The following is a 21,526-nucleotide window of genomic DNA, read 5'->3' as shown; positions in this document are numbered from 1 at the left end:
AAATGTTAACATTGTAGTGTTTTTTTATTATGGCGACAAATAATTCATAACAAATATTCACCTTTAATTAATGAATAAATAATAAAGAGTCCACAAAAAGTACATAACTTTAATCAACGAACTATCATAAAAATTAAAAAAAAAAAGGAATTTTTTATCGAAGAAACAAACTTATCAAAACTATAGTAATTGTTAAAAGTGGCCACCACCTTGTTAAAGACAAATTTTTGCTCTTTTTGTTATTTGTGTGACTGACTTTCTAATCTCGTCTGAGTTATTCTTCATTTCTTGGAAGGAGGCTCGAATCCGGTCAAGAAGTTCTTCCCTACTATTTATTTCCTCAGCATTGGATTTTAGATAAGCAAAAGTTATTTTTCAGAAATTTTTTTCTGTTCTTTTAATTTTTAATATAGTTCGTTGATTAAAGTTATATCTTTTTTGTGGACTTTTTATTATTTATTCATTAATTAAAGCTGAATATTTGTTACGAATTAGTTGTCACAATAATAAAAAAAAACACTAAAATGTTAACATATTACCAATTTAGATGAAATAATGGTATTAATTAACATTAACTCACATTGTTTTTTTTTACTTCGAGCTCTGGCAACTCAAATAATTTCAGAATTCAAATTCAAAATTTTACCCGAAAAATCATTTTGCCGAAAATTCAAAGTACATCACTAAATTTAGTTTTTCATCCATTTTTCAAATGCAAAAGCCATTTTAAAAAAATTTAATACACAGGGTGTTTTTTTGGGTCGGAACATTTTTCCAACATTTTTTAATCCGGCCCTGGATTTTTTGTAACTGCAAATGAATTAAATGATTGAACACCTTAAAGAATATTCGGTGTTAAATATAAAAATAAGTATACAGTGTGGTTAACAAATTGTAGTAGTCGTATTTCAATTTCTTTTTACTTCGAGCTTTCGCAATTATTCACATAATTTCAAAATTCAAATTCAAAATTTGACCAGAAAAATGATTTTGCCGAAAGTTCAAAGTATATCACTAAATTTAGTTTTTCATCCTCTTTTCAAGTGAAAAATCTATTAAAAAAAAAATTAATGTACAGGGTGTTGTTTTTGGGTCGGAACATTTTTCTAATATTTTTTAATCCGGACCTGGATTTTTTACAATTTTAAAGTAAGCCCCATTAAGTATGGTATTTTTGAGACCGCCTAAGTGTCCTCTTTCTACAGTTAACATATGTTACTTTCCCAATGAAACACCCTGTATATACCTACTCTTCGATATTTTCGATCTCTCTTCCAACTAAGTCGATAGTGATATCTTGATTTGTCATCACTTCTGTTTTATTTAAATTAATTTTTAAACTGGCTTTTTCAGATTCTTGTTTAAGCTCCTTTAGCATTAGCATGTAGATTAGTTCTTCTGTATTGTTGCTTATGAGTACTATATTATCGGCAAATCTTAGATGAGTTAAAAATCTGCATCAATTTTAATTCCACGTTATTCCCAATTTTACTTCTTCAACACATCTTCCAATGCAATAGTAAATAGTTTTGGAGAGATAGTGTCTCCCTGTCTAACTCCTCTCTCCGTTCTTATTTTGCTTGTTGTTAGACCTTTTGATACATTTATTTGCATAGTTGCATTGTCGTAAGTATATGTATTTTAGGAGTATCATCTATCTCGAATCAATCCTTGCGTTATTCATTAGATTCATTACTTCTACTAGGTACGGCCGTACGGCCCGGAGTTGGCAAAAAAAAACATCAATAATTGTCGGCAGTGCCGGATTTAGGGTACTTGCGGCCCTAGGCCAAATTACCCCGAGCGGCCCTCGATGGCTTCACGATTATGTAATTAAAGCATAAATACTTAATAATCTTTTATTCTTTTACTTCTTGGAGATCTTTCGATCTGTTTAATTCTGAAGCTGCCTCTGGTTAATTTCCTGCGAGGTAGACTGCCAACTATCCCTCTATCTTTTAGGTGGTCTTCCGGGGGGTCTTAAACCGGGTGGGTTGTTTTCTAGGGCAATTTTTGGGAGTCTATTCTGATCCATTTGTCTTACATGGTTGTACCATATCGTCTTGCGCTCCCTTCCCCATCTAACAATATCTTGAATTTTGCATTGCTCTCTAATGTCTGTATTTCTCACTCTGTTTCTTCTTGTTTTCCCACTATTGTTCTTAGGGTTTTCATTTCGGCAACTCTTAGCATCTGTTTCGTTTTGTTAGTCTCTTCGCTCAGTTCTATGCCATATTTCATGATCGGTCGTATACAAGTCTTGTATATTCTATCAAGACTTAATAATAATAATTAAAACATTTATTTTAATTTTACTTTTTAAATTTCGTAATACAAAATAGGTATAACATAAATGAATAATAGAAATGCCTTTAATGTTCTATTTGAATACGGACATAAATAGGTTGAAATGTATTCACTAATTAAATAATCTTGGTTTGCAAATTTGGCTAAAACCCCAAAACAGCTCTAACAACAATTTCTATATTTATAGAAATTTCGAAAAAGAAAATTTATAGAAAGAATTCTCATTTATAAAAACCTTTGAGATGTTGGTTTTTCGAAGGATGCTGAAGATCTCTTGGACAGATCACATGACCAACAACGAGGTGCTGAGAAGAATGAAGACTGAGAGAAAACTTCTAAATATTGTAAAAAAAAAACAGAAAAACTGGTTATCTAGAACATAATTTACAGAGGAGAAAGATACAACTTTTTACGACTCATAATGAAAGGGAAAGTGGAAGGAAGAAGAGGTTCAGGAAGAAGAAAATACTCCTGGCTGAAGAACGTGAGAGATTGGACAGGCATGGACCCACATTCGATACTAAGAACCGCTCAAGATAGAGAGCAATGTGCTGTAGATAGCCAACCTTCAGTAATGGAGAAAGCACCTCAAGAAGAAGATAGAAAATATATAATTTAAAATGTTATGTCAAAAGCAAACAGCGGTTATTTGTAAAATTATTAACATTGCCAAAATTATTATATGATACATTAGTATTATTGTTAAAATTTGTTTCATTCGGAGGGAAAAGTACAGATGACAACAAAAAACTAAAAAAAGTCGAGTTGAAAAGACATTATAAGTAGAAGAACAAGCAAAATAATATGAAATGTACTAGTAATAGGCTATGGTACTGAAAAATAGAAATACAACAAATAAACTTATAGATCGTTCAATTCATTATTCATTATTCTCTTATACTGAAAAACGTCACTGTCATGTTTTTAATTTGGATAAAGTTGGATTAGTGATTAATATTGACACTCACTCAACAACTCCATACTCATAATAAATATCATATCTAAACTCTAAACACTCACTTTTCTAGCTTTTTTGGCTGCAAACTCTTTAATCAAATTTTTAAAGTCTAAGGCTTGAAAAAGCTCAGCATTTTAAACAAAACTAGCCAAACTAGACAATTAGTCCAGGGTAATAAGGTTTTTCCCATGATACTCGAGCAGCCAGGGTACTGAAGCGTTTTTTCGACAGGTAATACCTATAAGAGCAAATTGTAACTATTTCCTGCGTAGGATCTGGCGGCCATTTTTATTTATAAACAATTAAGTGTCAAAAATGGCATTTTCCCCTTTTTTTTTCAAATCAATGGAAAACATTGAAACTTGTGGATTTTTTAGTACAAATATCTTTGAGATTATGGAAAAAGCTTTAAAATGACGTATTACAAAGTTTGATATACTCATTTATTGTTAATATAATTGCGAAAAAAGGTCGGAATTGCAAAAAAAATTAATTTCGCAATATCTATTGTAAAAATTAGTGTACAGCTTTGAAATTTTTGTCATATAAGGGTTCTTTGGTGCTTAATATGTGATAAAAATTTCAAAGCGGTTCATTCAATTGTTTAAATTTTATTCAAATTGTTTATCCCAGAGAGCATTTTTTTGCAATAACATAAGTCAGAAAAAAATGACGTTAGAACCATTCCACAGGTGTCAATAAAAAGAGCATGAGCTATATTTTCAATTTGGTTTAAAAAACGCGAATAAAAAGTGCATTTATTAGTAATAAATAATTATGCAAAAGTATCGTAAATCTTTCCTTATAAACTTTTTATTTTGTTACATAAGAAATTATATATATTTATTACAATTTTTTATCAATTATGATATAAATAACATTACTTGGTAGTTGTGCACTTAAAACAGGGTAAAAAAGTTAATTTTTTTTGGAAAAAGTTATCCAAAAAGTTTATAAGGAAAGATTTACGATACTTTTGCATAATTATTTATTACCAATAAATGCATTTTTTATTCGCTTTTTTAAACCAAGTTGAAAATATAACTCATGCTCTTCCATCTGACACCTATGGAATGGTTCTAACGTCATTTTTTCTGACTTATGTTATTGCAAAAAAATGCTCTCTGAGATAAACAATTCGAATAAAATTTAAACAATTGAATGGATCGCTTTGAAATTTTTATCACATATTAAGCACCAAAGAACCCTGATTTGACAAAAATTTCAAACCTGTACACTAATTTTTACAACAGTTATTGCGAAAATAATTTTTTTTGCAATTCCGACCTTTTTTCGCAATTATATTAACAATAAATGAGTGTATCGAACTTTGTAATATGTCATTTTAAAGCTTTTTCCATAATCTCAAAGATATTTGTACTAAAAAAATCATAAGTTTCACTGTTTTTCATGGATTTGAAAAAAATGGGGAAAATGCCATTTTTTGACAGTTAATTGTTTATAAATAAAAATGGCCGCCAGATCCTACGCAGGAAATAGTTACAATTTGTTCCTATAGGTATTACTTGTCGAAAAATCGCTTCAGTACCCTGGCTGCTGAATTGTCACGAACAGGGTATATTTTTGTCTTATTCCCTGGCCTGAATCTAGAATCTTCGTCAGAAGTCAAGATCCACAAGTATAGTAGTTTTTGATTCTTTTCAACACGCTGAATGATCTTTCTCCAGTTGCATTAGATGTCATCATGCATAATAGAATGCGCAAAGCCGTGTCTATATTCGGAAATAATATTAGGTTTCATTTTTACACAACTCTCTTCCTCTTTTTTCATAGGAATCAAAGTTGTCTCTCAGACTAAATACGTACTCCTTTAGATATTTTGTATGTTGCAAGTCACATTCAAGTCTGTAGCAGTTTTCGCAATGTCTTGCTACTCTTGTCAAAACGTTATAAAATATTTGTTGTAAACGTTGTAAAATTTTACAATTAGTAAATTTTTTTTTTACCGAAAAAAGTTTTTTTTACAAAACGCTGCGGCCTAGTCGGTCTAGTGGTAAAACCGGCAGTGATTGTCGGTAATTAGAACCGGATATAGTAAAACCGCTGCGCTTTTAAACCCTTTATTTTTGGCGCATCACAGACGGCTCATTTTTAAAGGAATCGTTTAAAAAACTTTTTCAAAACTTGAATGTTTAATATTTAAAATTTCTTAATGTTTTTAAACAAAACACAGTGCATTTTTGAAAAAAAAAGTACTAACTCGAGTTCTAAGGGTCGTAGGACATTTTATTTTGTTTAATTCGAGTAAAAATGCCATTCTTTCGAAAAAAAAAACACTTCCTACGTGTTGATGCGTCTAAGTTATTTTAAATGTTTATAAGCTAAAATCATAGGACCTTTGTAAAACTATTTTATAATATTTAGCATAAACTTCTGGTGGAATAGTTTTAAAGAAAATAAAATAAAGACGGAAAATAAAATTGCAATATTTTTATGCTATACCGTTTTATGTGGCAACTAATAGTACATATCTGTGTATTAATAGTTGCCTAATTTTAGGATGATTGACATTATTGAAACATTGTATTGTGAATTAATTCTGTTATGTACATGATTTAATCACAATTGTCTACCTATCGACATGTTCCGTCTATTCCATTTTGGGATAGTTGTTTTTTCAACAGCTTTTGGTACTCAGGTTCTGCTTCACATTCCTGTGATTGAAATCAGATCTTTTAGAGATAGGCCAACATTGATCGTTTAGTGCATACCTATTGTATGGTTCGTATCTTATTAACTCTTTCATTTTTTAATGGAAAACGACGGTTTATATTGCCTGCTCACGGTACTAGCATAGATCTAGCTTGGAAAATGGTCTGTTGAATGAATACATCAAGAAAAACAATCTTAACGAAAACCCAATGCACCAACGGCAATGAGCGTGTCAAACAGGGAAATCAGGTGAAGCTATCCTACACAATCTGGCGTCGAAACGCGAAAGAAGTCGCCCATATTGCATTCTTAAACATAGGTGCATTTGATAATACCTCCATCAAGTCAATACATTGTGCACTGGTGAGGAAGAAAATCAACAACACAACATGCAAGTGCATTTTTCGATGCTTCAGAGCAGAATAATATCCACAAATACGTACGGAGGTCCCATAAACCTAAAGGTAACTAAACCGTGCCCTCAAGTGGATGTATTGTCACCATTATGGAATATAGTCATTAATGACATGATTCATGGGCTTAGCAGTCAAGAGATCTGGGTACAGGGTTTCGCAGTGGACACAATAGTGACTAGGAAAAATTTTTCCATTACTGTTGCGGAGGAGATGCGATATACCTTTTTTTACATAGAGAATTGGTGTCTGAATTAGAACCACTCTGTGAAGCCTTCCAAAACTTAATTGGTATCCTTCGCTAGTAAGGGAAAGGTTACTGGAGCGAGTGAGCTGAAATTATTTAGGGAGGAACTAGAAAGAACCAAGTATCAACGGGCAGCCCTGGATTCCAAACTTAATTGGAACACTCACATTAACAATATAACCAACAAAACTAAGCGACTCTTCTGGTACTGCAGACGAGTTGTAGGTAAAACCTGGGGGTTGAATCAAAAGGTAATCTGTTGGTTATACACATCAGTGCTACGACCGATATTTAGCTATGGTTTCAGAACTTTGACGGAAAAAAACGATTTTGCAATCCCGTGCGACAGCTCCCACCACCCTACAAAGACAAGTGCTTCTAAATATAAGAGCAGCCTTGAATAGTACATGAGCGGCATCTTTAGAAGCTATCACAGGTGTCTATCAGATGGAATTATATTTTCGACAGTAGCCTTTATGATCACCCTGAGATTTAAAGCAAACAATATTTATGAGGCCAAATTAGGTATGGAATAGCTACACACTAATACTATGGGGACTATACTTGAGGAATCCATCTTTATGGTGAAATCAGATTATGATGACCCGGAACTAATCTTCACTGAGAATATTAACACAATTATACGATCTAGAGAACAAAAAGTCACAAATATTACTGGGGACTTATATGGTTCAGTGATGGATCTAAAACTGCCCATGGTAGTGGATCAGGAGTCTTTGTCCAAACGTCTAATTAATAAATCTCTCAGCCTAGGTCAATAAACAACTATGTTCTGTGTTCAAGGATAGAGTCTGCTTTAGTGGCCTACATTGATGAAATCATAAATACTTACTTACTTTCCGTGTCCACCGTGGAACACCAACAACTTTAAATTTTATATTTCCCAATGGTTGGCCCTGTCATTTGCTAAAATTAAGTCTTCTTCTGTGCAGGTCACTCTCATCTACGTGCATGATAGTAGATGCCGGCTGGTCTGAACCGCGCCACAGTCGCAAGTATCGTCCTCCTGGTATCCCCATTTATTCAGGTTACTAGCACAACGTGAAACGCCGGTTCTTAGTCTGTTTAGCGCTTTCCAAGTCGGATACGGTAAATTATGTCCTGCAGCCATTTCCTCTGAGGGAGGAAAATGTGTTGTGGTAGCTGACTCTTGCGATAGGTGTATTCGGTGCGTCTCTAGCGCTTCGGGGATGAATCTTGACGTTTTCAGAAAGCTTTTCCGAGATCTTAAGCAGGCCGCGCACTGAATCGGCTCGGCTAAGAGCAATCGGAAGATTTTGCTATACATGTAAATAAATGAGCCACCGCGCACCGCCTAAGAACGTTCGGCACGATCGCTCTATGCCGATTCGGTGCGTGGCCTGCTTTAGTCTACTTGCCTGAGTTTGGTGGTCATATAAGTCAGTCTTTTGGATCTTGTAATCAAGGTTTTGATGACTGAATGTAATTGTGCAGGATGGTTAGATATCTATCGGTATGTGTCCGTCTTGTTTCTTTATTATTTATTAACACATCTAAGAATGGTATTTGATCGTTTTCTTCGAGTTCCATAGTAAACTGAATTTTATGGTGGATATTGTTGATGTCTTCTAAAAATGTCTTTAGTTTTTCTTCTCCGTGGGTCCAGATGATAAAAGTGTCATCCACGTATCTAAGCCAAAGGTTAGGTTCGTATTAAGCTGTTTCTATTTCCTTCATAAACAAGTTCGCTATTCCAATAAGATTCGTTATAATCCAAAAAGAGCTGAAAGAGTTTTTGTTGAATAATGCATTTTACTCCTTGGACGAATTTATCTAAGAGACAGCTGGGTAGTCGCGGATATGAGAGTATTGTATTATTTCTGTTTTTTTTTGTATTTTAAGTGTGCAAGTGATTTGTGTAATTTTCATACTTTATTTATTATGTAATTCTATATTGACTTACCTTCATACATGTATGACACAAAAGGTGAATAAATTATTTATTATTACTGGTGACATTGGGAACCCATCGACGCTCCCTCAACTTGTTTATATCTTTGTTCCTTATAGATGAAAACAGTGTTTCGTTAGGTTTAGTGTATCCGGTGATATTGTATACTTTTTGCTTATGATGTCCAGTGGTTCATGTAAATCTCCCGGCTCAAGAGTCATATCTTTTATACGCTCGATGAAGTGGCTCGCGTTCTTGACGTAAGAATCCGCTTCCTCCGCGTATGGTTGCAGCTGTTGAGCCAGAAATTGTGCCAGCGGTTGTAGGGGAGATCCGATGGAGTTTCACAATTGGTCGCAGTGGTAATCCTGCCTTGTATACCTTGGGTAGGCCGTAAAATTTTGGGCATCTTGATGACTTCTCTCTAGGTATGAGATGGACATGTTGTTCTTTCTTGATATTTGAGGCTTTGATCTTGGCTTTTGTTACTTTCTCTAGATATGTTGTCGGGTCTTACGAGATGCTTTGACATGTTATATCATTTAAGATGTCGTTTATTTTTGTTTCGTAGTCTTGAATATTCACCACTACCGTAGCGTTGCCTTTGTCAGCTGGAAGCACGTTGATTTCTTTGTTGTTCTTCAAATTATATAAGGCTTCTTTCTCTTCCCGTGTTAAATTTCTTTTTGGTGGTTTACCTGTTCTAAGAACATACAAGATTTATACTTGTCATAAATTGTCGAGTTCCTGTATCTCCTGTCAATATCTGTTTAAATGAACCTCATGTTTGGGGCTTTGTGTGGGCCCCGGGCAGCTGCCCAGCTGCCACCCCTTAGATCCGGCCCTGATAGTAAGAATCGTAGCACAATAGAATATTTAACTCTTTTGCTGATGATACGTTGTTGAATACGCTGAGGAATTGACAAACGTGTGTAAGTGACTTTATAAAAATGTGCAAAGGTATAAATGAATCACGCATAACTCACAAACTTTATTGCAAATCTTAAAAGGGCAACTACAATCTCGAAGATCATACATTCTGTATTTTCTATGTAATACTAGCCAGTTCAAGAATTTCGCAAAAACCAACTTTTTAATTTCAATGTAATTTGGCTAAAGATACTAAGATATTATATAAAGAGTAGGTACGATCAAACAATTTCTAAAATTGTTACTTCAATTTAAATATATAAAAGCAAATTTTATTTGAACTGGCTTCTTTTAGAATGAAAATAAGAAATATATGATTCTAATGTGACATGGTATTCAGTTCTTTACTATAAAATCTACATAGAGATCCAAAACCACAAAAATTGCTATCAAAAATAGTCATCAAACTTATTATGGTTGTTTCAAGGCTATGTGGCTTGCAAACTTGCAAATAAAAAATATATTAAGAGAAAACATTCCATCTGCCACACTTTTCCAAACAAAGGTATGACTTGACAAAAATACACTCTTATAAAAATTCATAAATATTAGACATAAAAAAATATACTCTATTTACAATTTATTTACATAAAAATTCGTCTAGGTGCTCTGTTTTGACAGCTCTATTGTTACTGGAAGCTGATACGGAATTTCCGATTCTAAGTATATAAGGAATCACACTATCTATTTGGACTTGCCCAATCAAACTGGCGAAAAATAATTCTTCTATAATATTGGATTCCACTGCTCTAAGCGGGGGCAAACATAATAACAACCTAAAACAAATTTAATAATTTGAAAAATAAATAAAAGAAATGAGTCAAATCGAATAGAGGTCAGCAAGTCGGATCGGAATTTGTAGGAATTGGTATTCTGTAACTCATCTCGACCTCTACTATCGGAACGTTGTGTAGAAATTAATTTCGACTAGACACGCCCTGTCGAGATCACATTTCGACATCGTAATTGGTCTTGACGCTTGCACATTTACACCAGGGAAATAAGGCAAAAATATACCATGTTCGGGACACTTGAGCAGCCAGGTTGCAAATGGTTTTTGTTGGGTACTATATACCTAATACATTATAAATACAAAAATGCCCGTCACAGTTTGGACGAGAAATTTAGTTATTAACAAATAAGGGTCAAAAATGAGAGTTTTTCGTTTAAATCGCTACAGGTAGAAATAGGGCAATTAACTGTCTTATTTATAATATTTTTCTTTTAGTAGATGAGCCAAGGTTTAGAATAGCGTTTTTTGAATTTTGGTCCCATTATTTGTTGCTTCGGATATTGCAAAATAAAACGAAAATTTCGAAAATAAAAAATTTGCTATAACTTTTGCGAAAATGAATTTAGGACTTTCATATTGCTTGAAAAGTTGAGTCAAACAGTCCATACAATGCACAAAAATTTTTAAGCCGATGCGTCAATTAGTTTAAATTTTATTCAATTTATTTATCCCAAAGAGCTTTTTTCGCAATGTTATTGTTCAGAAAATATCAATGATACAGCAATTCTTTAAAAACAACATGAAAGAAGAATAGTCATATTTTCAACGCATTTAAAAAATCATTAAAAAGTCATTTTTATCACTCAGAAAATATTTTACTAAAATAGAGTCATTTTTGGCTTATAAACAATTTGAATAACTTTGTTAATATCGACTGTAGGCTAAAACTACAATGGAATTTGAAAAACTGGTATTTTTATACGAATTTTCAAAGAAAAACTTTTCGCCTAGGTTAATTACGGTCAAAGTTAGGCACTTTTTTTATTTAATTGACGGCTACTTTGTTTATCTAACTAGAACCATTTTGAAGTTGAAGATAATAGGTTATGTGTAAAAATTTGAGTGAACTTTGAACCTCAACAGAGTGGTTAATAAAGCTTTAAAAATGGTGTCCGAACGGAATTAATTCGTGGTCGGTGAAGGGGAATTACCAAAATACGTGCACTCAAAAAATGAAACTGATTCTGCAAACATATGCTGCGATTAATATCGCTGGAACTTGTTGATGGATTTTGATCATAATTTTTTAAATTTGTATTGGGGGAACTCCCCTGATCACTCAGGGATATGAAAAATAGATTACGACCGATTCTAAGACCTACCGAATATACATATATAATTTAATAAAAATCGGTCAAGCGGTCTCGGAGGAGTATGGAAACACACTGTGAAAGGAGAATTTTATAGATTTAAATATATAGATGGCTATTAACAAATAGGGGTTGGTGATAGAAGAGTGACAATTAAGGATTGTATGTATTTTTTAATTCTACATCATATAAAATTAAGGTAGATAATTTTGTCCAAAAAAAATAAAAAAAATGTCAGGGGCAACCCCCCTTATAACTTATGGGTATAAAAAATAGATTAAAACCTCTTCAACGTCCTACAGGATAAACGTGTAAAATTTTATAAAAATCGGCCAAGCCGTTTCGGAGTAGTATGGTAACTAACACTGTTACAGGAGAATTTGATGTATATAGAAGTAACTGCGAATTAAATAATAAAAGTGGCTAACTTGGAACCTAATTAACCTAGGCAAAAAGTTTTTTCTGAAAATTCGTATAAAAATACCAGCTTTTGAAATCCTAAAGTAGATTTACTCTATAGTCAATATTAACACAGTTATTCACATTGTTTAGAAGCCAAAAATGACTCTATTTTGCTAAACTTTTTTCGGAGTGATAAAAAGGACTTTTTAATGATTTTTTTCAATACTTTAAAAATATAACTATTATTCTTGCATGTGGTTTCCACAGAATTGCTGTTTCATTATTATTTTCTGAACAATAACATTGCGAAAAAAAGCTCTTTGCGATAAACAAATTGAATAAAATTGAAACTAATTGACGAATCGTCTTAAAAATTTTTGTGCATTATATGGAATGTTTGACTCAACTTCTCGTGCACTATCAAAGTCTTAAGGCCATTTTCGCAAAAGTTATAGCACATTTTTTATTTTTGAAATTTTAGTCTTATTTTGCACTTTCCGAAACAAAAAAGGATCGGACCAAAATTCAAAAAGTGCCATTTTAAACCTTGGCTCAACTACAAAAAGAAGAATTTATTTGTTAATAACTAAGTTTCTCGTCCGAACTGTGACGGGCATTTTTATATTTATAATGTATTAGGTATATAGTACCCAAAAAATCCATTTGCAACCTGGCTGCTCAAGTGTCCTGACAAAAACCTTATTTCTCTGGACTAATTGGCATTATTATTGTTGTTTATTTGTTAAATTAATTAGCGATTTTAGTCTATTTTGATATTTATTTAGATAATTGTATATTTAATTTTATATAACAATCATTATACAACATCAAGGTTAATAGAAATCATTTAACATTTTAAGAATAGCTACTCTAATTAATTTACTGGTAGAATGTGTAGATTTGAACGTATCTAGTGTGTTTCAAACGAAAAAGCAAAATTTTTCTTAGGAAAACACTTACTTTTGGCGTGCAATAATATTTAATGTTCAGAGATAAAGTCTACTATGTAATTTAAGTGCTTAGCATATATTTTTTCTTTTGTGTGCGTGTTCCCAATCGACATTCCACTTGCCATTTTTTATTTTTGTTGTGTTAAGGGGCTATCCTAGTGTAAAAGTACGAAATTCGTATACTTTTTTTGGGAATTTCTAAAATAAAAAGTACTGTACCAATTGTTTTGAAAATTTGCATGAGCATTAATTATAAAAAGAAGTATACGTAAAACAATGTTTATAAAAAAATATTGAAAATTAAACGATTTATGCGCCATCTACGGGCACCGTGAAAATAAAAACATAGCTCCACTGCTGCAGTGATTGGGACTAATACAGATCCTGAAACATAAAATTTCAAAGTAATTATTGAAATATAAGTTATTTGCTATACCATCAACTAGGATTTTTGAATAACACTAAAATTTGGAAAAAAGTGTTGATTTTTTTTAAATTAGCTAAAACATTTTCAGTTTCAAAAACCGCCAAATTGACATTTTTATCCGATCAAAAAACCCCTAGTTGATGGTATAGAAAATAACTTTAATACTTCAATAATTACTTTGAAATTTTATGTTTCAGGATCTCTATTAGTCCCAATCACTGCAGCAGTGAAGCTATGTTTTTATTTTCAAGGTGCCAGTAGATGGCGCATAAATCGTTTAATTTTCAATATTTTTTTATGAAAATTGATCTACATGTACTTCTTTTTGTAATAAATGCTTATGATAAATTATATTATGCAAATTTTCAAAATAATTGGTATAGTACTTTTTATTTTAGAAATTCCCAAAAAAGTATATGAATATCGTACTTTTACACTAGGATAGCCCCTTAAATTTGTCAAACTTAACCAAAACCATCCAAAACAAACCAAAATTTCTTTTTTTTTTTGATGAATTCTTCGCACAGAGCACTTATTTTACTTTACAGTACGGTGTTGCCACCTCCTCCTGAGCGCTTCAAATAGAAGTTGGCGTTTTCGATTTACACTGATTACGATGTAAGTTACAGAATGCCAATCCAAACACGAAAACGACGCGATAGATATCCATAGATATCCGATTTTGGGTAATTACGATTCGACTTGGTCATTTCTATTCGACTTGTTAAAAGTTACAGAATAGGGCTGATTATCTGTTTATTACTCTCTCATAAACAAATATTAACACGATACGTGCCACGTACATCCAGTTGGGTGAACAAGAGTACCCCTCGCTGGTGCCAAGAAAAAATCTTGAAACTGCTCAGGAGTGCCAGAGCTATATTGTCTTTATTTATTGTCATAGAACAATTTTGGGTTTAGAACTCATTTCATTTTTATATATTCTATTCAACCAATATGATTGGATCTATGGTATATGTACCAGCGCCATCCATATCGTAAGGCCCAAGAACATTTTCATTTCTTGATATTTGTAATTTTTCTATCCTTTGTACCTACTGCTTATTTTCACATTACAGTCGAACCCGCTTATTAGAATAGCCTTCGTGCCAAGCAAAAAAATTTTCTTATAACCGGGATATTCTAATAACCGATCAGTGGTGGCTAGCAGAAATAAATGTACCGAATATACGTCATAATAGTACAACACACTTTATACATGTACATACTGTATGTACATGTACATAGTATTTATGTACATGTACCGGGTGTCCCAATAAGAATGGCTCTCGGCCATATCTCAGGAACCGTTTATAGTAGAGCTTTGAAATAAAAAATTTTATAACAAAAGTTGCCTCAGGAAAAGCCTGGAAATTATTTTCATAATTGTGGGTCCACCGCTAGAGGGCGTAATTGAATATCAAAAATAAAAAAATCTAAATTTTACAAAATTTTCCTAATAAAGGGGCACTGGAAATCCGATTATTGTATTCTTCATCAAATTCTGCGCATATTTGATTTAACAAGTTTAACTCTACCTTTGCAAATAAGAGGTGGGGGTGAGTGGGAACCTTGTTATGAAAAAATGGCTGTAAGTCCGGTTCTGCTAAATCAAATTTTGAAAACTGGGTCTTGTTGAAGACAGATCTTTTTCTTCAATGTAAGCGTGATAATTTTGAACCATCCTAATAAGTAATAAGCCAGCTGGGAGGCGTTATTTAATTTTTTTCAGAAATCTAGTTTTCTTTGGAAAATATTAAATACAAGTATGCATTTTTAATCATACTTTATAAAATTACATTAAATTAGCAATAGAATAGCGAAAACCGCATGTCGATACCTTTTTTCTATCTCAAGATATCTTGAGAAACGTGTAAATTTTATACATAACTGTTACTATCACCGGTAAACTAAGTTAATGAAAAGTAGTGTGCCGTGGAAAAAAACAAAATAACATTTTCCAGATGTCAACGTATAAAAATATAATTAATTAAAACAACAATATAAAGAGAAGCAATACTATTAAAATTAAATATAACACAGAACAAAAAGAACTACTTAGTGACGACCTAAATATTCAAATTGTTGCCCATCATACACTACTCTAGAATACATTATCCAGAGAATACTAAACGCCATTCAAAGCATATCGAGAGCAGAAATTGAGACTGCTGTTCAATCTACTCTTGAAAGAGTAAATGTTGGCAACGAAAATGATGGGCAAAAATTTGAATGTTTATGTCCTCACTAAATAGTTGTTTTTATTTCTTTGTAATAGGGCTTTTCAACGCTTCTCATTTGTTTCGAGCCTCTGTCATATGCCGTATAATCCGTGTATAATATTAATATACGAGATATGAACGAGGCTCGAAACAAATGAGAAGCGTTGAAAAGACCTAATATACGTTGAGAGCTGGAAAATGTTTCTTTGTTGTTTCCATAGCACACTACTTTTAATGAATTATTTCGTTTACCGGTGACAGTAACAGTTATGTTTTTAAATTTACACGTTTTGTAAGATATCTCGAGATAGAAAAAAGGTATTAACATGCGGTTTTCGCTATTCTGTTGCTAATTTTGTCTAATTTTGTAATATGGTATTAAAAATGCATGTTTATATTTAATATTTTCCAAGGAACACTAGATTTCTGAAAAAAATTAAATAACGCCTTCTAGCTGGCATATTACTCAGTAAGTTGATTCGAAATCATAACTTTTACATTGATGAAAAAGATCTATCTTCAACAAGACCAAGTTTGCAAAATTTGATTAAGCAGAACCGGACTCACAGCCAGTTTTTCATAACAAGGTTCCCACTCACCCCTACCTCTTATTTCCAAAGATAGACCTAAACTTGTCAAATCAAGTATGCGTAGAATTTGATGAAGAATACGACGATCGGATTTCCAGTGCCCCTTCATTGGGAAAATTTTGTAAAATTTAGATTTTTTAATTTTTGATATTCAATTACGCCCTCTAGCGGTGGTCCCACAATTATGAAAATAATTTCCAGGCTTTTCCTGAGGCAACTTTTGTTATAAATTTTTTTATTTCAAAGCTCCACTATAAACGGTTCCTGAGATATAGCCGAGAGCCATTCTTATTGGGACACCCGGTACATACATACGTTATGTACATATATTATTATGTATATGGTTTTATTTCTTTTTATGTCAATAATACAGTACCTAGTGTAACTATTACTTATTTTATTAAAACACCAAACTACATTATCTGTGCATGCATACCTACACAAATAAGTATGAAATGTATGCAATATGTAGATATAGGTATATATATTTTCTTATTAAAATACATACAACAGACTTACTTTTTTTCTGGAAAAATAATCGGTAATCTGAGACTATTTGTTTTGTTACATAAGATATTAGTCACTTGTTGCTCTAAAATATAATAAATAAAAAATTGACATTGGTTTTACCGTCCAGAAAATTTCTTTACATATAAAGCGGTTATTATATTACAAGCGGTTATATATGTATGACTTCCAACTGTTTCTAAAAATCTAAACAGATAACGACGTGGGTGGTGGGTGAGCAATAAGAATATTTACACAATTGAAAAAGTATGTATGAAAAAAAAATACCTACTTTATGATCGGTAAATGTTTGGCGGAAGGTAGAAGTGGTACCCATAATAAAGTAAGTAATAAAATATATTATCGACAGGTCCTATAAACCAGAAAACATAAATTTGTGGGAAATTGTACGTAAAAGTTTTTGGTAACTTAAAATTATTAGATAAAGCGGTATTCTTTTACTAAAACGTATTCCTATAAGCGGTTAAATTGATTAAGGAGTAAATGGAAATGTTCCGGGATCTCAAAATTCTATTCCTTAAACTGGGATATTCCTATAAGCGGTACTCTAATAAGCGGGTTCGACTGTAATATTTTGCAAAAACATTTAAGCACTTTTGTTTGTTTCTCTTACCATCATCAGTTCAATTACATCCGCAGATATAAATACTTGAACATAATGAATGGATTTTCCTTTTGCATTCGGTCTCTCAAGCAAAACATTTAATTTTTCCTCGTTTGTTAAAGACAATTTCTGTTGATTTGACTTCACTATTCATTGCTAGCATTACCATTAACATCTTCAGTTTCATTTTGGTTATTATCATTTATTTCTTCAACGTTTTCGTCACTTTCCACTTTCTGGAATAATATTGTTTAGAATTTCTGGCTAGAAACTCACTCCATCACTGATGGCTCTTCATTGTTCTTCTTCTTCTACGGCACTACAGCCCAAATTGAGCCTTGGCCTCTTTTATTTTTTGCCTCCACCCTTGCTTGTCTGTGGCTGCCCTTTTCCATACACGGACTCCTAAAAGGGCTTGTGCGTCGCTGTTTACTGTGTCTTCCCAGCACTTTTTTGGCTTTCCGACCGGTCTCTTTTCTGCATTCTCGCATTCAGTGCTCTTTTTGGTAGCCTATCCTCTCCCATTCTTATCACATGTCCGGCCCATTGCAATCTTTGTATTCTAATAAAGTCTGACAGGGGTGTTTCCTTATGAAGTTGATAACGCTCGTTGTTGTATCGACTTCTGAAGATTCCGTTTTCCCTCACAGGTCCCAGTATTCTCCTTAGTACTTTCCTTTTGAATGTGTCGAGTTTGTTTTTGGATGTTTCTTTCAGGACCCAGGCTTCACTGCCATAGCATGTTATTGGCCGATTTAAGGTTTTATAGATTCTCATCTTTGTATTTCGGTGGAAACTTTTAAACCGAAATATATGCGAGAGTATACCGAAATATATGTTTCTCCATCTTCTGATCCGTCGGCATATATTTCTACTCTAAGGTATGTAAACTTTACAACCGGTTCAATGTCATCTTCATGTATAATGTTTTGTGGGACTATATTTCTTCTCGTCTGAGCCATTATTTTTCTTTTTTCTGTGTTAATTTCAAGACCTAGCATTTTTGTTTGTTTTTAACTCCTGTGCTCCTGTTGATGTTCTACTCATAATATTAATAGCATCGGCATAAGCGGCCAGTTGAACCATTCGGTTGGTCAATAGGTTCTCTTCATTGTTACTCTCCTATTTTCACGATCCATTGTATTTTGGTTATGAATAAATATCTACATAAACCACTAATATTTAGCTCAACGGTACTAATCGTCAAACACATGCTACCATAAAATAAAGTTTTTTTAATGTCCTACCATAAAGGTGTACACTGTACACTCTCCTTTGAAATTAACGCTTTTTTGGTAACGCAAATTTCTGTGATTAAATTTTCTTTTAACCTACGCTTTATGTTAAAAGATAGTATAGAGATCTGTAATATAATTACAGGTCGTATTTGTCGATTTCAACTACAGATGTCTACTTACTAATTTAATTATTAAATTGTTAGAGTAGAGTAGATCATATAGCCTCTCTGAAGATCCATGAGAGGGTGAAACGTACGTAAGGGGATGGTGGTCGCCTATGAAACCGAAATGAAACATAAACTGTTTCATTTTCTCAGTTTACTCATATTGTGATTACACGGAATCAACTTTCGTTGGAATTTTTACCTAGATGAATGGACGGGAGGTGATTGCATATTGTAGAGTCCCTTTCGTCTAATTTATTCATCGCCTGTTTGCTTTGTAGCACAGCATCGAAGAAAGCACAGATTGAGGTTATAACCAGAGGTTGATTCCCAGGCAGAGGTCTTTAGATTTTCGGATCTGGGAGTTCTCATTTTTTTAATAAATCGTTGTTGTAAATAACAAGCAAAAATTTTAATTTTGTTGTCCACCCATTTGGGTAGACGTATACAAAATTTTGAGTTTATGGAAAAAACGCCTAGTACTTAACCTGTTAGGAATACTGTAAAATTAATACAGAAATAGCTCACCTTGGAAATCTATCAGTATCTTCAGGAAAATTTGTGGCTAAGTAATGCCTTAAACCTTGAAAAGACTTCTCTTGCAACCTTTCAATAGGTTTTTTCATTAACATATCTGGTTGATCAGATGAAAAAAGCGTTAAAGCTTTCAAAAAAGCATATTCCTTTTCATTAACGTGTAATCTATTCATACTTGTAACAAAGTCTTGAAGCTTCACTATGTGATCAGTCACTTGCTTTACTTTTACAGCTGACATTTTGTCTCTTGCTATAGACGCGTGTAAATGACTGATAAGAGCTGATAGAATGGTTGGTAGAGATAAAGACTGGGAAGTCTGCGCCAGTCCTAGTGTAAAGAGTTCGGCCCAGCAATTTTTTAAGAGAGCAATTTGCGTCTCTGAACTGAAAAAAGTAAAATTTATTATAATATAGTACACTGTATCAACATAATAGTCTAAGATCCGATATAAGGACGACCTTCACCGATCTGTTTAACACGTTCAGTGCTGATGACGCACCGGTGCGTCAAACTATTTCTTGTACAGGGGTGGATGACGCACCTGTGCGTCATATACCATATCGAATATAATGTTTAATTATGTGCTAGCACTTGTAGTGTGTGTATCGTAGGAGTGATAGCACTTGTGGTAATGTGTGTACTTATTTTGTCTTGTTTTTAACTCTTATAATAACACACATTAACAATAATGGAGATAAAAAAAATTTAGGCAGTTATGTTACGGCAGCAATGTTACTAATATATGAGTAGCACTGAACGTGTTTTAATGGATAAAAATTATTTGATATGTAATTTAGTACGTTAAAAATTATAAAAAACAATGGGTGCCCGATATAATTTTGTCCAGACTATAATTAATTATTAATTAAAAAATGGCGAGACCACTTTCAAGGCTTAAACACTTTACTTTTCAAGTAAAAAATATCATTTTTGAATTACGAAATAATAATAATGGTCTACCGTTTTATACCGCTAACGCGTCTTTAGGATTATAGCAGGGTAGTCTGCTATATCTAGGGCCTACGGTATACAAGGAAGGCAAAAGGGCCAGTGCTTACCGCCTATTATTACCCCTGGTTTTACCCAAGGTACTCATTTTTATTCAGGCTGAGTAGACATTTTAAAAATGTCTAGATGTCTCGCCGGCGCTGGGTTTCGAACCCCAGCCTACCTGCGTGGAAGTCAGACATGCTACCGCTTGAGCTATCCGGGCGAATTACGAAATACTTACCTAAATTCAAGTTTAAACTCAATTCTATCAATTGTTGACAAATATTTTTGGTTTATTTCATTTTAAAACATTGTTTTTAATTTGTTAATGCTGCCCGATGGCCCGTCTTCCCATAAGGAACTTTCCTCATTAACAAATAAAAGAATATATTTTAGCAAAAATTCTTATCGGGACCTAATAGAAGAAAGTTTGAACTTGAATTCAGGTACTTAATGATTACAAAAATAATATTTTTACTTTAAAAATCGTCATTGTTCGTTCTCTTGTCAGTTTTAAATTGTTTTTCTACGACCGTTTAATAACATGCTCATTATTCGCTATTTTTTAATAAATAATAGCACCCATTACTTTACCCGTGAGTAATAATTCATTACTCACGGGTCATTACTCACGGACTGAAGTTAGATTCAAGTGGCGCATGCCACTTTTAATATTAATCGTATATAAACTGCAAATAAAATTACTTAGACTTGTTTATTTAATACAATAATTTAATGCCTCAGAAGCCAATCGGTGTAAGTCAATAAGTGTTTAAAATGAGATACTAAGATGTTTCTGACAATAGTTGCAGAAACATAAGTAGTTATTAAAAACAAATAAACTGTCTTTATTTATCATAATATGGGTATATATATATATATATATATATATATATATATATATATATATATATATATATATATATATATATATATATATATATATATACAATAGCACTAAAGGCCTTAGAGGCCCATGGCTTGAAAAGTTTGTTTTTCTTTCTTTCTTCATTTTCACGTTTCTTTATGTGCTGAGCTCTTCTCTGACTTGATATGTGATTTTCCTCCATTCCTTCCTGTCACTCATTTTTCTTTTTTGGCCCTCTAGCCCCATTCTTTCCAAATCTTTTTCGACGTCTTGCTTCCATCTATTTTTCGGCCTTCCTCTTCTCTTTCTTGAAGTTATAGTGTAGTTTAGTACCTTTTTTGGAGTCCTCGTGTTTGGCATCCTTTCAATGTGACCTCGCCATCTAAGTCTCTGAGCCTTTATCACTCCTATTATATTAGGTTGGTTGTATAATTGCTTTAA

At 32.8% G+C, this 21,526-nt stretch overlaps 1 protein-coding gene across 2 annotated transcripts in view; it reads right to left on the bottom strand.

Annotated features, from left to right (window-relative positions):
• Positions 1-9,502: 9,502 nt before the first annotated feature.
• LOC114325133 (nuclear receptor subfamily 2 group C member 1) overlaps positions 9,503-21,526 on the bottom strand; it is a 49,314-nt gene continuing 37,290 nt past the window's right edge. For both annotated transcript variants that reach the window (XM_028273079.2, XM_028273078.2), the window contains 2 exons: positions 19,218-19,610; positions 9,503-10,237 (listed from right to left, as the gene is read on the bottom strand). In XM_028273079.2, the coding sequence (XP_028128880.1) occupies positions 10,042-10,237; positions 19,218-19,610 (589 nt within the window). In that variant the 3' untranslated portion in view covers positions 9,503-10,041. The remainder of the gene's footprint in view (positions 10,238-19,217; positions 19,611-21,526) is intronic.

Source organism: Diabrotica virgifera, chromosome 10, assembly GCF_917563875.1.
Source record: "Diabrotica virgifera virgifera chromosome 10, PGI_DIABVI_V3a".
NCBI classification, from domain to species: Eukaryota; Metazoa; Arthropoda; class Insecta; order Coleoptera; family Chrysomelidae; genus Diabrotica; species Diabrotica virgifera.
The sequence above is the reverse complement of the archived record's forward strand: the minus strand, read 5'-3'. Positions and strand labels throughout refer to the sequence as shown.